The sequence below is a fragment of the Antrostomus carolinensis genome, unplaced genomic scaffold (assembly GCF_000700745.2).
Source record: "Antrostomus carolinensis isolate BGI_N321 unplaced genomic scaffold, ASM70074v2 scaffold20561, whole genome shotgun sequence".
Classification (NCBI taxonomy): Eukaryota; Metazoa; Chordata; class Aves; order Caprimulgiformes; family Caprimulgidae; genus Antrostomus; species Antrostomus carolinensis.
In genome coordinates this window covers 7782-21137 of record NW_010296534.1, presented here as the reverse complement: position 1 = coordinate 21137, position 13356 = coordinate 7782, and the positions used below count along the sequence as shown (strand labels likewise).

At 37.3% G+C, this 13356-nt stretch overlaps 1 protein-coding gene across 1 annotated transcript in view; it reads right to left on the bottom strand.

The window, feature by feature from the left end:
- Positions 1–11055, bottom strand: part of LOC104532984 (homer protein homolog 1) — a gene marked incomplete at its 3' end in the record, with an annotated part of 43454 nt that extends 32399 nt beyond the window's left edge. The window contains exons 1-3 of the mRNA XM_010178335.2: positions 11018–11055; positions 10508–10664; positions 3301–3432 (exon numbers count right to left, since the gene is read on the bottom strand). Coding sequence (XP_010176637.2) covers positions 3301–3432; positions 10508–10664; positions 11018–11055 — 327 coding nt within the window. The remainder of the gene's footprint in view (positions 1–3300; positions 3433–10507; positions 10665–11017) is intronic.
- Positions 11056–13356: the final 2301 nt, after the last annotated feature.

Below are 13356 nucleotides of genomic sequence, written 5' to 3'. Positions count from 1 at the left end.
CTAATGTAGTGGAAATTTTCACAAATTTACTCAACAATTTAAATTTAACAAAATTATTCAAGAATTCCTTGAGATAGTCATGTGATAGATAATAGCAATCTCTTCATAAAATTCCTGAACAATAAAGATGAGATCTCATTGTATGAAAGGGAAGGTTCTCTGGAGGACAATATATTTTAAGGAAAAGATAAAATGTTGTGCAGGGAGATTACAAAAGGCTCTTACAAGTATCTGTGGTGGCCCTTTTGCCATTTAGCATACTCTTAAGTTATATGGAATAAATCAGGTCAACTAATTCAAACAGGAAAGGCAGACAGCAAACCTGAAAAGGACTATTTCTTCTCACACATCAGGATACTATAAAAGCACAGACTTCTATTCTGAATGAGAAAGTAATCTCAGTTTTTTTCTGAAAATCATGGGGTATTTTGTTCCTCCTACTGCAGCAGTGAGAGGGACTCTGCCAAAAAATCCTGATCCTGTGAAAAGGAATACTCTTCAAAATATGAATCATCCTTCAGGTATCACTGACTTCCGATGGAACAATCTTGAGGTGAATTTGTCACCTAACATATTGAGAAAAGGTCTGATGAAGATAAGTGTTTAACTGATTTTCTTCTTCACTTTTTGTATGCAAGGTTGATTTAGAGTGTCATTATTTTTCTACGAGGTGTTCTCACTCCGCTAATTCTCAGTCACAATGACCGGACAGAAAGAGGCTACCTCTGTGGCACTCTACCCTAGCAATTAGTTTTGGAGGACAAAGGCACATGAACCAAAGATGAATAGTCCAAAAGTAAAACATTTACTATAAGCTAAGCAGACTATGAACTGAGAATAAACAGTTTATGCTACCTACTCTGATTATTTGCTTCATTAACCTGTTGAAATCAGTCACAGACTAGACTAAGGGTTTTGTGGTTGCAGGCCGTCTTTTGCTCACTGGAACTTGAAATAGTTCATTGTGGCCCAGAGACACTACTGCAAAACAAACTACATACAGCATGGCTGTTCACTTAAGGACTTTGATAAATCAAATACAGAAAAGAAGTTCAAGAATAAATTTTTAAGGCAACTTCTAGAAGCATCCTGTTTCTGAACAAATCCATTAATACAGTTTATTTGTTAGCCATATTACTAATATCCAGTAGTACTTTGAGCCCTAAATTAGATTTAATGTCCTACAGTGCTAGGTGTACAGAAGAGTGCCCTGGTAAACCTGATTACAATGCCATTGCACAGAAGTGACAGTTAGTAATCTGAGCAGGGAGAGAAGACAAGAAAGAGAATACAGATGCGATTTCTCTAAAGCTAAACAGCAGATCCAGGGTTTCTAATTCAGCTTTTCTTATTCCAAGACCAACATATCCACCAACTCCAGTGATTGAATAGACTGCAATCTAAAGAAAAGTTTTCCTTCCCCCATCAAATACATTTGTTAATTTTAAAATAACACAAGAAGTTCTACCTTTATGAATTTTAGTAGCAACGATCAGTAATTTCAACCCACAAGAGTATCAGTTTGATGACTACACTATAATACAACAGGAACAGTCTGCTGAAAAGGTCCTGAGGGTTCATCACCATAAGCTTCAGAAAGAGTCTGTGACTTGGTATTTTTGTCAGCAGATTTGCATATTCTTCATAAAACACAGCAATCTAAGTAACTGCTAATCAAACATACACTTAAGACAAAATATCTACTATAGCTTTTCAGATTATTTTCTTGACAGCAGTATAAAGTTTTAAGCCAAGAGCATACTTAAAATTCTTAGTCATTCACTTAAGAACAGTGAAAGAATGGGATTGAGACAACTGCAATTGAGAAGACAGTAAGTACCACATGGGGAGAGCAAGAAAAGAGTCAAGGATAGGACACATAAAAAACCCAAAATACTTTCACTGGCAAGGATAACCTAGTGTTTGAAGTCAGGCAAACACAGAATGTGCATGACTACAGCATGGTACTTTGCTGCCAAAGAAGCATTCTGTGATTAAGGAAAACAAGTTAGTCTATGAGAGAAGCAAAGTAAATTAGCATTTATGCTAAATCCATTGAAATATTAAAACAAGTTATTACCATGCTGGTAAGCAAGTGCCTCTAGGACACACACAGCAATTAAGTAAGTAACGAAGTTCACAAGTTCACTGAAGCAATGATAGGTTCACAAACACATATGCAGTATTAGTATAATTCAGAATTTCCCGTGTTTGTGTTGCTCCATGGAAATGAAAGCTATCTGATTATGAAAGGAAGAAATCTTACACTCGTCCAAATAAAACAGATGTACTGGTTCTCATTTTAATGGTTTCCTAACAGGTACAAGCTTATCCTTGGATAGTGACCATTACTTTCCCAAAAGGGTTGGTGTGATACTCTTTTTTTTTTTTTTTAATAACAAGGCAATCATTATTCCTTACTTAAACATGTACTATAGATTCCTTTTATTGTACTCAGGTTTCTGAATCTTTTGTATACTTCAAAGATGAAAATTCTCTGCTTAATATAGAGACATGTTCTTAAACTAAACTGAAATTCCTCATGTGGAGAAAAATGATACTGGCTTGTACAGGTTCCTGTACTCATCTACCAGAGTAGTAGCAATAGCAATAGCTATTGTAGAAAGAGTGCTCAGAGGAACTATACCATCACTTTGAAAATGCTCCTTGGAATAAAGCGTATTTCCCTCCTGAACAAATATACCAGAAAAAAACTTACATGCATGATATAGAGTTTCTTTAGCAAACATTTCAACTTTTGTATTCCAACAAGAAAATGTCATTTTCTTTTACACTGAATAGATTTCCCACTAGCTTTACTTTAAGCCTACAGACATTGAAATATCTCTAATTTGATGCACTACATAGTAGAAAAACGAAAGTGAATGTGGCTTAAAAGACAAAAATTTATTTGAAGACTACCAACAATTTCTTTCCTAGGAGATCTAAATAAAGAAGAAACGCTAAACTGTTTAATCCTTGAAATTCTATTACGAAAATCTGTAATGGAAGAACAACTTTCAAAAAATAGAAAGCAAACAAATGAGTAATTGGAAAGTACTAACAACATATACTGTGATAGCTTAAACCTCCCCCCTTTCTTCCATCAGTTAAAAGAAAATTTGCAGCTATCACACTTTGACTTGTCTTTTTACATTATATGGATCAATACAGAATATTTTTTGATGAACTATTTTTAAATAACAACAGTAGTGAGCACTGAGTCAAGATACAAGAAGCAGGAATCAAATATTCTTAAGCCGCTTGACTAGCTGAATGGTTGCCACTGGTCATACTTACTTTTGAAAGGTGATGTTCAGATGAAAATCCCAAGCCATAGACTGTATTCGCCCTGCTGTCTGCCCACTGGCCAAACTTCTGGGATGTTTTAGTAAATGTCATGTTGGGGGTGATAGTGCTATTTATTATTGCCTGAAAAAAAGTAATAGTTGTAAAAAAGGGGTTTTGTGAGTTTGTTGGGGTTTTTTTAAGACTACTCATAATTTAAAATGCCAATATTGTAGTCAAGTATCTGTGTACACCGAATGAGACGCACACTGGGAACTAGGGAACAGTTTTCTAATTCAATCACAGCTGAATTACAAAAGCATATTTTCACATATACTCTGTAAAAGGAGCAAAAGCTGTAGGGGGGCACCTGTTTGCAATTGCAAGCAGTCATTTACTAGTTAGCAAGTCTAAAAAAAGTCCTTTAAAGCATCTGCGTAGGCCAACAAGATCAGAATAGAAGAATTAGCAAAGTCATTTTTTGTCTCACAAGTGCATTTCTTTGTCCCCTAAGGCAATGCTTCTCCAGCTCCACTGTAAGCTTCACTGTTGCATTCCCCCAACTCCCACTGCATATGCAATTCTCACTAGAAAACTGCAATAAAACAAGACACACAATTTATTTTTAAGCTTCTGTATTACAAGAATCTGTTTTTCCTTTATATACACACAAGCATGTCTAGCAGTGACATGGTCATATAGCAACTACAGATGAAGACCTACTCTTAGAATCATTCTTCTTCTCTAGTTCTTGTTATATTGAGGCTGGAAGAAGCACATCCTCCAGCATGCAACTTCTGCTAATGCAAACAAAAAACTGCAACTATTAGATGACGTGCTGGTTCCATGAAAAGCAACTAAAGTTTTACCATGGATTTCAACAGTGTTTCTACCACATTAAAGTTCGTCTAACATATTCTAAATCTGTGATGTGGAACTGTCCAGGTGACTTAAAGAATGTCAGGATAAAATCTTATAATGGCACCAATGGGTTCCAATTTACTAAAAAACTGACGGTTAGTACAGTTTATAACCAGCCAAATTGAAAGAGAAAGAAAACCCAGATATATGTATCTGAAGCGAAACGCAGGCATGCTTTCTCATCTGTCTGATGCTACTAAGCATTTCAGCCACATTCGCTAAATAATTCACAGCCCTTTTCATGAATCACTGCTGCTTTGTAGCACCCACGTGAAAGAGAGTGTCCTTAAAACTTCCCAGAAAATAGCACACACTGTGAGCAGAACAGTTCAGCAAGAAGCTTTCTTACATGCCAGTTACTGTGCTCCAAAGATTATTGTCAGTATGTGTTCCACTGCAATTGTCTTATAGTACTGAGCTGGGAATCTTTTGAACATCAGTGTGCGTGTTTCCTGATTCCATGAAACCACAATCCCTGCTTTACCCCTGGCAGGTTAAAGCCAGTGATTACTGAAGAAACCTAGGGCAGTAACAAAATCCCCAGGGTTCAAACCATCTTCTCTGTCATAAATAACAAAATCTTTCTTTTATTCTTCCAGTAGCAGGAATTGTACAGATGTGTAGAGAATAACAGTATTTTCTCAGGATGGTATCAGTGAGAAACTTCAACATCACAGAGACCAAGTACTGTTCTCCCAAGCCCAAGATCCAGTCCTGCTTCTGTGAGATGGCTGCCTGGGTGGATATTAAAATGAATAGTTATGCAGTTCACTTAGCACCCTTTGTTTTTTCTGAGATTTGGGTAGCACTGGAGCACAACTCCCATCAACATAAATTTTTCTTTGAATTCTACAGAGCAAGCCTGAAAAATCTGCAGCTGAGGGGCCAGCTAAGCCCACAAACATGTGCATATGGTGATTCTCAGATGAAGTGGTGGAGAGGAGTATCGCGAGAAAGTTCAGAAGAACACATTGTATCACAACACGTGGAAAGATGAGTAAAGATACTGCAGCACAAGTGATTCTAACAAAACTGGCATCTTCTGTAATGGCTTTGATAGTTACACTATACTCACATTAAATTAGAAGAGCAAATCTGGATGTAGCTGAGAATATCAAACAGGCAATTCTCTCTGATAACCTTTGCCTCAAAATGCAAGTTTTGGCTACAACTGAACAACTTCTGGAAAAATCTGGAATGACTGAACCAACAAGCCTCATCAGGTCAAGGACAGGTTTTGCTGTGTGATCAGAGACTGGAAAACCATCTCCAGCATTAACTGTCCACAAAACATCTCCCCAGACTTTCACAGAGGAGAAGCTGGTCAGTGAAGTCACTGGTAACACATCATTCTCCTTTATTGAGGCATAAGGTTTGGAGCACAAATAAAGGCAGCAGGCTTACACTACAGCCTGCAACTGACCTCAGAGAAAACAGCTGTCTATGCCACACAGGACAGCAGAAATAATGTGAGACAAGGAGGGGAACTTCTTGGAAAGGAGGTGTTCTGGATTTCTTTTTTTCTTATATGCTGCTCCACGTCTTGTATACTGTTAGTGCTTGGAAGCTCACTTTTGAAATAACCTGGTGGAAGCCCAGAACAGAGCTGCATAAATTCACTTTATGCTCAATCTCTCTTGCTGTAGAAGCTGTTAACAGTAATATGTTTGAAGTTAAATATTCTTCCTCCCACCTCAAGCTCTAGCTATGTTGTATAGCTTGCTTAATCCCTAATTCCATCCATTGCTTGACTAATTTGAATTTGTATCACAGATTTGCAAGCGTATGTTATTATGTCATGGACATAACTTCCTCAGTGCAGATGACTCTGAGGAGACGAACTTAAGACCTCCAAGCAACAGGCAGGTTTAAAGCCTGCAGGACTGGCATTTGTGGCAGTGACAGTGGTATATCTGGTTCCAAATTAACCCAGTGAAAAACCTCGGAGAAATGAAACAGTTTTTAGCTGAGATTGCTCACTGCTTCAGCTGACCACATGGCTGGCTGCACACGAGAGAACCCAGGACAGGCTGCCTGGGCCAGAATGGGATATCTGTTTTGACAGCAGTCTGCATTTAGGCTGGTGACTGCCAAAACTGCTTCATTGCAAGAGAGTAAGACAGAAAGTCAACTTTTTAAAAAATAACTATTGAGAAAGAGTTGTTGTGATTCTTTCCTTTATTTTCCAGTAGACCGAAATAAGGAGGCTCCATTCCAGTGGATAGTGTTAATCCAGAGACAGAAAGTTTCTCACTGGGAAGACCACATTCAGATCCCAGTAATACAAAAAGGAGTCCTTTCATTAGATTTACCAATTTTACAAGGAAATCAAGGCTTTCAATCCTCTCCAAATTAAAAGGATTAGTATGCTAGATCTCTCACATGTTAAATTAAGTGTGGTTTTAAAAAGTGTAATGCTAGAGCATACTGCAGACACAGTCAGTGTCAGCTACTTCTGGAAAGTACTAGATATTAATTGTTCATATCTTCATCTTAAAAAAAAAAAGGATTTATTTTTTAAATTAGAATTTATAACTAAGCTTGTCTTGTCTACTCAAGCAAGTACTGCTTTAACTGTTCTCCTCTACTCTGGATTTCACTGTAGAGTTACCAATATAACAAGTGTCAAATATTTCATCAACTTTAAAGAACGTTGTTAGTATAAATGTACAAGAATATCTTGAAAACAGAACAGAGTCAATCTGACAGGCAGACATTTAGCTTTTGAAGAAAACTGATTTTGTTAAAAAGATTTTGTTGGAATAGTAAAATAGCTTTCCTGTTTTCCTTTCATATTAGTTTAGCTATGAGAAAATAAGGCATGTGTCTTAGTTGTTTGTTTTACTGAACTGCAAAACCAACAGCTGCAAGATATACAGCCGTGGTCAAATATTATATTTTATCTTGTGTTAAAATTGATGGCAACAATAATTAAGACAGAAAGTATTTTTTAACTTCTTCAAAGGAAGATCACTGAAGACCAGCACTTACAGGCCTTACATAAAGCCTGTATTTAGCATTAAACAGGTTATCACTTTAATGTGTGACTAGTTTATTCTACAGTCATTAAAATGTAAAGATCATCTATTGCAGTAACACTGACGGGAGACTTGACTCAGAAATAATATCTACAGGGCTCAAGGAACCTACAGACTGAAAAACCACTCTTTTCCAGAGTCTTCTCTTGTTCTAGATAAGTACAAATTATTAGGGTTTTTCTCCTATCTTGCATCTGTGAAAAATTATCAGAGAGATAACTAGTACTGCAGGAACCTCATTACTTGATCTCCTTTCTTTTCTCAGTGACTGCCAGAGATTGAATGGAAAAGACAGCAGGATTCTGGGAATAATCCTAGTGTGTGTCTGTCTGCAGTATTACTGGAGAAATAATGGAGGTTTCCTTCCATCACCTAGGAGAAAGAAGTACTAAAATACATTTTTCCAAGAAGCTATGAAATGACTATATAATTAATGAGAACTGAAAGCCTTAGCAACAACTGCTCAATGTTGTCATGTCATATGGCACAAGAAATTTTGCTTTTCAGGCTTTCTCTTGATTCCTGGAGTGGTAGGACAAAAAGGTCACATAAAAGGTATTAACTCAGGAGGTCACAGAAACCAGTCTCAAGTTCTATCAGATTATTTGCATCAGGCTCAAACTGCCATGGGTAACAGGGATCCAGATACTGTATGTGACTATAAAATATGGCCTGTACACTGACTGCCTTACAGTCCCAGAACATTTTCTGGAGTCAGGTTAGAGGGAGATGCATAATTTTTTGTGCAAGGTATTTTAAGAGGAGACTGTAGCTTCAGAAAACAACATAACACAGAATGCTTTAAAAATAAGCAGAATGTGCTTCTATATGACCTATCTCAGTTGAATCTGGCTCACAGACCTGATGATATGGAATATGGAAAAAACCCCTCTCTCCAAATACACCAAAGACCTCTACAAGGAAATTCAAGTGAGAATCTGCAATGTACAATAGCATCCCTCAGAGGCCAGTGAAGATCATGTCTTAAAAATGTTCTTTTGTTTTCAAGAAGAAAGATTTGATGACTTTCAGATAATCAGTTAAACAGAAGTTAAATTTAATCCAGAAATCCTACTGAAACCCACTGATCTAAAGGGATGAGAGGCTGTGGGACAGAAATAGGATTATCACTCAGATGTAAAGTATATCTCTCTCAAACTTTGCTTACTGTAGCCTAAGTGAACAAACCTGTGAGTTTCCATCACTTACTGACTTATTGCTCAGCACCTGAGCTGCTGTCACTGAGCAGCCACATGGACATCATTCTCTCCACTGTACAAACCTACAGGGTGCTGTAAACCCCACCAGCACCAAGGCATACAATAAGAACTGGCTGGACCTATTCCCTCCGAGGGAGGGGCATGGCAGCTTCAAAACCAGTATGGTTCAACAAGTGTTTTTGGCCACTGGCAATATACATATTTGAGACATTTTCAGTGTAAAATTTGGTAATTTGTTAAAAATAATCTTTATTCAGTTTCACTTCAAAACTTAAAATGGGAGAATTAAAATTGCATAGCTTTTTCTACTTTGCATGTTCAGTGCTTCTGTGACACCAATCAACAACACAAAGCATTGTAAGCTCAGATGCCCGTAGTGTTACTGACACCCAGCTGTATGCCATATAGCAGAGATGCTATCTGGATGCACTCCAAACTTAAGAATGCTTTATATTTATATTTAGCCCTTTGTACATACTATATTGTATATATGCAGACATGTTAAAAAAGATGGGGTTTTAATTAAAAATTAAAAAAAAAACTCTAGTGAGACATCTAACACCTGGACGAAAACACCAGTAGGATTGCAGCAATCACAGAGAGTAAATAAAAGTGATAGACTGCATTATCAATATACCTTGCCAATAGTACTGCAAAGGTAAAGGAAACACTGCAGTAGACAAAAGAACAAATAAATAGATGCACAATTGCTTGACAGTTTAACTCAGAAGCCACTTACAGCTTTGGACAAAGGCAGAGGAACCCCAGTAGATACCAGAATAAGGACTCTGTTAAGGTGCTACAGATTACAACTGGTAGACTTGATTTCATACAGCATCTAGTTCCAATCCCAAAGTCTTTATTTATAAACAGTCACACAAAAGGTATTTTACTTATTTGACAGAAACAAAAGAATCATCTGAAGGAAGGCTGGGAAGGGCAGAAAAAAAGTAAAACTTAAACTTGAAAAATTCTGGTAGACTTTGATGCCAGAGTCTCAATCACTTCAAGTAGCATCATATAGAGATCTTTGACTATGAGATATATTTCTGTATACTTCTTTATGATAGAAATTCTCCTTCCTCATTCAAAGCAGCAATAATCTGTATTTTTTTAAAAAATGCAGGGTAATATTTTTCAGCTTTCAATAAATAGCCACAAAATCTCTGTGAATACTGCTATCCTCTGTAGTATATATATACAACAACAGAGTATTTCAGTTCCAGCCATCATGAACTGATGCATCTCCAGAAGTTGCAAATGAAAGACTCTTGAAAGGATTACAGCTTTTGTTTACACTCTGTATATCTTTAATGTCCTTACTGCAGAGTTTTCTAACATGTTGTTGTTTATAAAGTTACTGGTTTAACACTCAGTCAAGTGTCTTCTCCAAGTCAAATGAATTTCTTAGACAAGGTTTCTTACAACAGCAGTTCAACACACTAGCCTTCCTAATTAAAAAAAAAAAATCAATCAACCAACCAACAACAACAAAAAACCCAAACCAACTGAGTTTTGAGAAAAGCTTACCATGGAGAGCTTTAATAAGAAGGAATCCTCACATTCTCTACAGTAAAAATTGGAAGATTACGTAACAAAGGATTTACTAAGTGATTATGGGTACTGAACAGATGTCCTTCATAATGCTGAAGCCAATTATATTGATAGATCATTGAATGCGGAGATGAAAACAGGTTATTGTAACACCATTTGTAATTTCTAGTGCATCTAACAAGGAATGTCTTTCTAGCCAGCTCAGAATATTAACTAAGGTCATCACTTAAATTCAACACCAGATTTATCAAATACAAACGCATGGAAAATAGTGTTTTTGAAGAGACACTTGAAACATGTAACAAAACATCTCAAACACGTAACAAAACATTTCAAACATGCAGAGGCAGTGTTGTCACTTTAACAATGTCAGGAAACTTACTCAGATAATGACAAAAGCACCTGAGAATACACATGAAGGATATCAGACTAGAAAATAAATACAAAAACTAATGAAGCAAGAAAGTTTTCTGAAATAAAACTTACCTTTGAGCCATCCAAACTGATTATCCTGTAGACATTTCTTGTGCTGTCATAGAAGTAGGACACAGTAACAGCATGCTTGCTGGTGGGAACCCAGTTCTTCTTAGTGTTTGGGTCAATCTGGAAGACGTGAGCTCGGGTGCTGAAGATGGGTTGTTCCCTGAAGGATGGACAGTAAAAGTAATGAATCTAATTTGTACATAATATCATTGCACACAAGTTATCTGCCAGTGGTGCCCACTGGGATGCATACATTTTACTTTGCATGATAAATTTTTCCTAAGAACTTGAACTTCTGTATGTGTTGCTGCATAGAGCAGATAAGTGCATTAATATACAGATGCAAGTAAAATGCAAGCCTTTTAATGCAATAATCAGCACCCAGCTGTACAGTCAGATAAAGACAGAAACATCTAATATAGCTCCAACCCTGTTCCATCGCTTCCCCAGCCCTCACCTCCATCTACCCCTTTAAACGAAGTGGCACTAACATGTGTAACTTCCTCTCATTACACTGCACACTGCAGAATGTCTGAATCCAAAGCCCTCATCTTCTCAAAAATGTTTTAATACTCTGATTATTCTAATCAATTTTAGGCTGTAATCTGAAACAGAACTGGCTGATTCAATGCAATTACTCTAAAACTAATATTAATTAATGTTAATTTTAGTAAAGTTAATGTTTCACAAGTGTTGTGAAACCCATACTCTTTGGAGCTTCACAGCTGAACATTTTCAGAGTAACACTAAATATGTATAACGTACATGGTTTAAAGTTAACTGTCTAGCTAATAAAACCATATAAGGTAAAAAAATCTACTGTACTTTAGAATTACAACTTCGTTTCCGTATGATCATTACCAGGACATATAGTATTGCACAGAAATCTAAAAATTACTAAGATGGTTGTCAGCTTAAACTTAGCTACATTTTAGTGACAAATAGATTGCTGTATTCTTCAGGGAATGCTGTCATCAAATCCCAAAGACCAAAACTTTAAGTTGTATTTAACTTTTTAGGGTTTTCAACTCTCTCGTTTTCTGCCATTTCCAGGATGTGAAGAACAGTATCCTTTGTCCCTGCCCTCATTTCCTTTTAAGAGGTAAGTTTTTAATACATTTCCCTGCCCAAATAAAAGCAAAAGAAAAAATTAGGATTTTGGGTACTCATAGTCAAAGTGTTTTAATCTGGCCTTATTTCAAAGAAGTACACGTGAACTCTCAGAAATCTCTCTACTGCTTGTCAGCAAGAGCAGCTGAGACCAGCTGTTTTCAGCAGCAGACTCGTATTACTCAGCTGGGAGTTACAGCTCCTTAAAGGCCATCTTCCAGAAGATGTGGTGCTCTTCTATGTTGGGTGTTGGAAGAAGTGGCAGAAAGGGCACAGAATAGACCACAGACAGCAAAACAGAGTTTCAATGAAAGCTAAAAGAGATGGAAGGCAGGCCAGGGGGATCAATGCACATGCTAGTCCTCCATACAAATATCACTGTACCCTCAGCACCAACTCAGCTTCTCCTAAATCACCAAGCCATAGGAGGTTGGGTAGCTGCTTTCCTGATCCAAATTCCTTGCACACAAACAAAGGTTATGCAAAAGTGACTTTTATAGTCCTTTTGTTTAACAGAAGCTTTATGCTAATTCTTATCACTCTCTTGAATATCTACCATTACTTTTTCAATCATACTTTAAATTTAGTTCTTGTCTTCAATATTAGAAACATTTTGCATTTCCCCTCCCCAGTTAAGCATATCCAAATGTAATGTGATTACACAATGCAACCAGTTCTTTAACTACGGAAAGTTAAAGAGCACATCAAAACAAAAATATTAGAAGCCTGACAATTATTTGGATGTGTCCCGGTTTTTGCTAGGATAGGGTTAATTTTCTTCTTAGTAGCTAGAAAGCGCTGCGCTTTGGTTTCAGTGGGGATTGTTATGAGAACAATGTTGATAACTACAAGGACACGGTGCTTGGGCAGTTTCCCAGAAGAGAGGACTGGAAGGGAGGGGGATGAAGAAGGAAAGTGCAGCAGTTAGTGGAACCCAGAACTGACAGTTGGATGTGACAATAAGTTATTCAAGACAATATTACATCATGTTCAGCATATGAACCAGGGCTGACTGGAAAGGGGGGGATTCTCTCAGGAATTGCTCGGGCTCGCTTTTCCGCGATTGCGATTTCAGGTTCGGGGTTCCTTTTTGTTCCTCTGGGGTCGTTATCAGCAGGGGGTGAGCAACTGTACTCTGCATCCCTCATATACAGTTGTTATCGTTATTGCTCTTATTATTCTTATTATTTTAATTCTATTCTACTCTAATTATTAAATTGTTCTTATCTCAACCTACAAGTCTCCTCACCTTTACCCCTCCCATTCTCTCCCCAATTCCCTGGGTAGGGCCAGAAAGGCAGCAAAGGTGGGGGGTGGGGGCAGCTATGAGTGGCTGTGTCTTGTCTGGCTGCCAGCTCAGTTAAACTGTCACAGGATGAAGGCTGACACTGAAAGGAGAAAATAAGGCTCTGACTATATTAACTAAAAAGACAAAAGAAGAGCTGAAGCTAAATTGTAGATGTGGTTAATGTGTGTAGATGTGTGGTTAATGAATACATATTTGACCACCACTGATACTCAATTCTGTCACACATTCTGTACAGTATATCACACATCTGAGACTTTCAACATACCACAGGGCAGGATTTTAATATGTAAAAGGCAGGCAAAAACTATATGACTAAAGCAAGTCAGAGTGTCAGTGAAAGTCCAATTGTTCAGTCCAGAGCTGCTGCTCTCCTGCTCTGTCAGCACAAAAATCTTCCATAGTCCCAGCTAAATATTCTCAATTTGTTGGATAA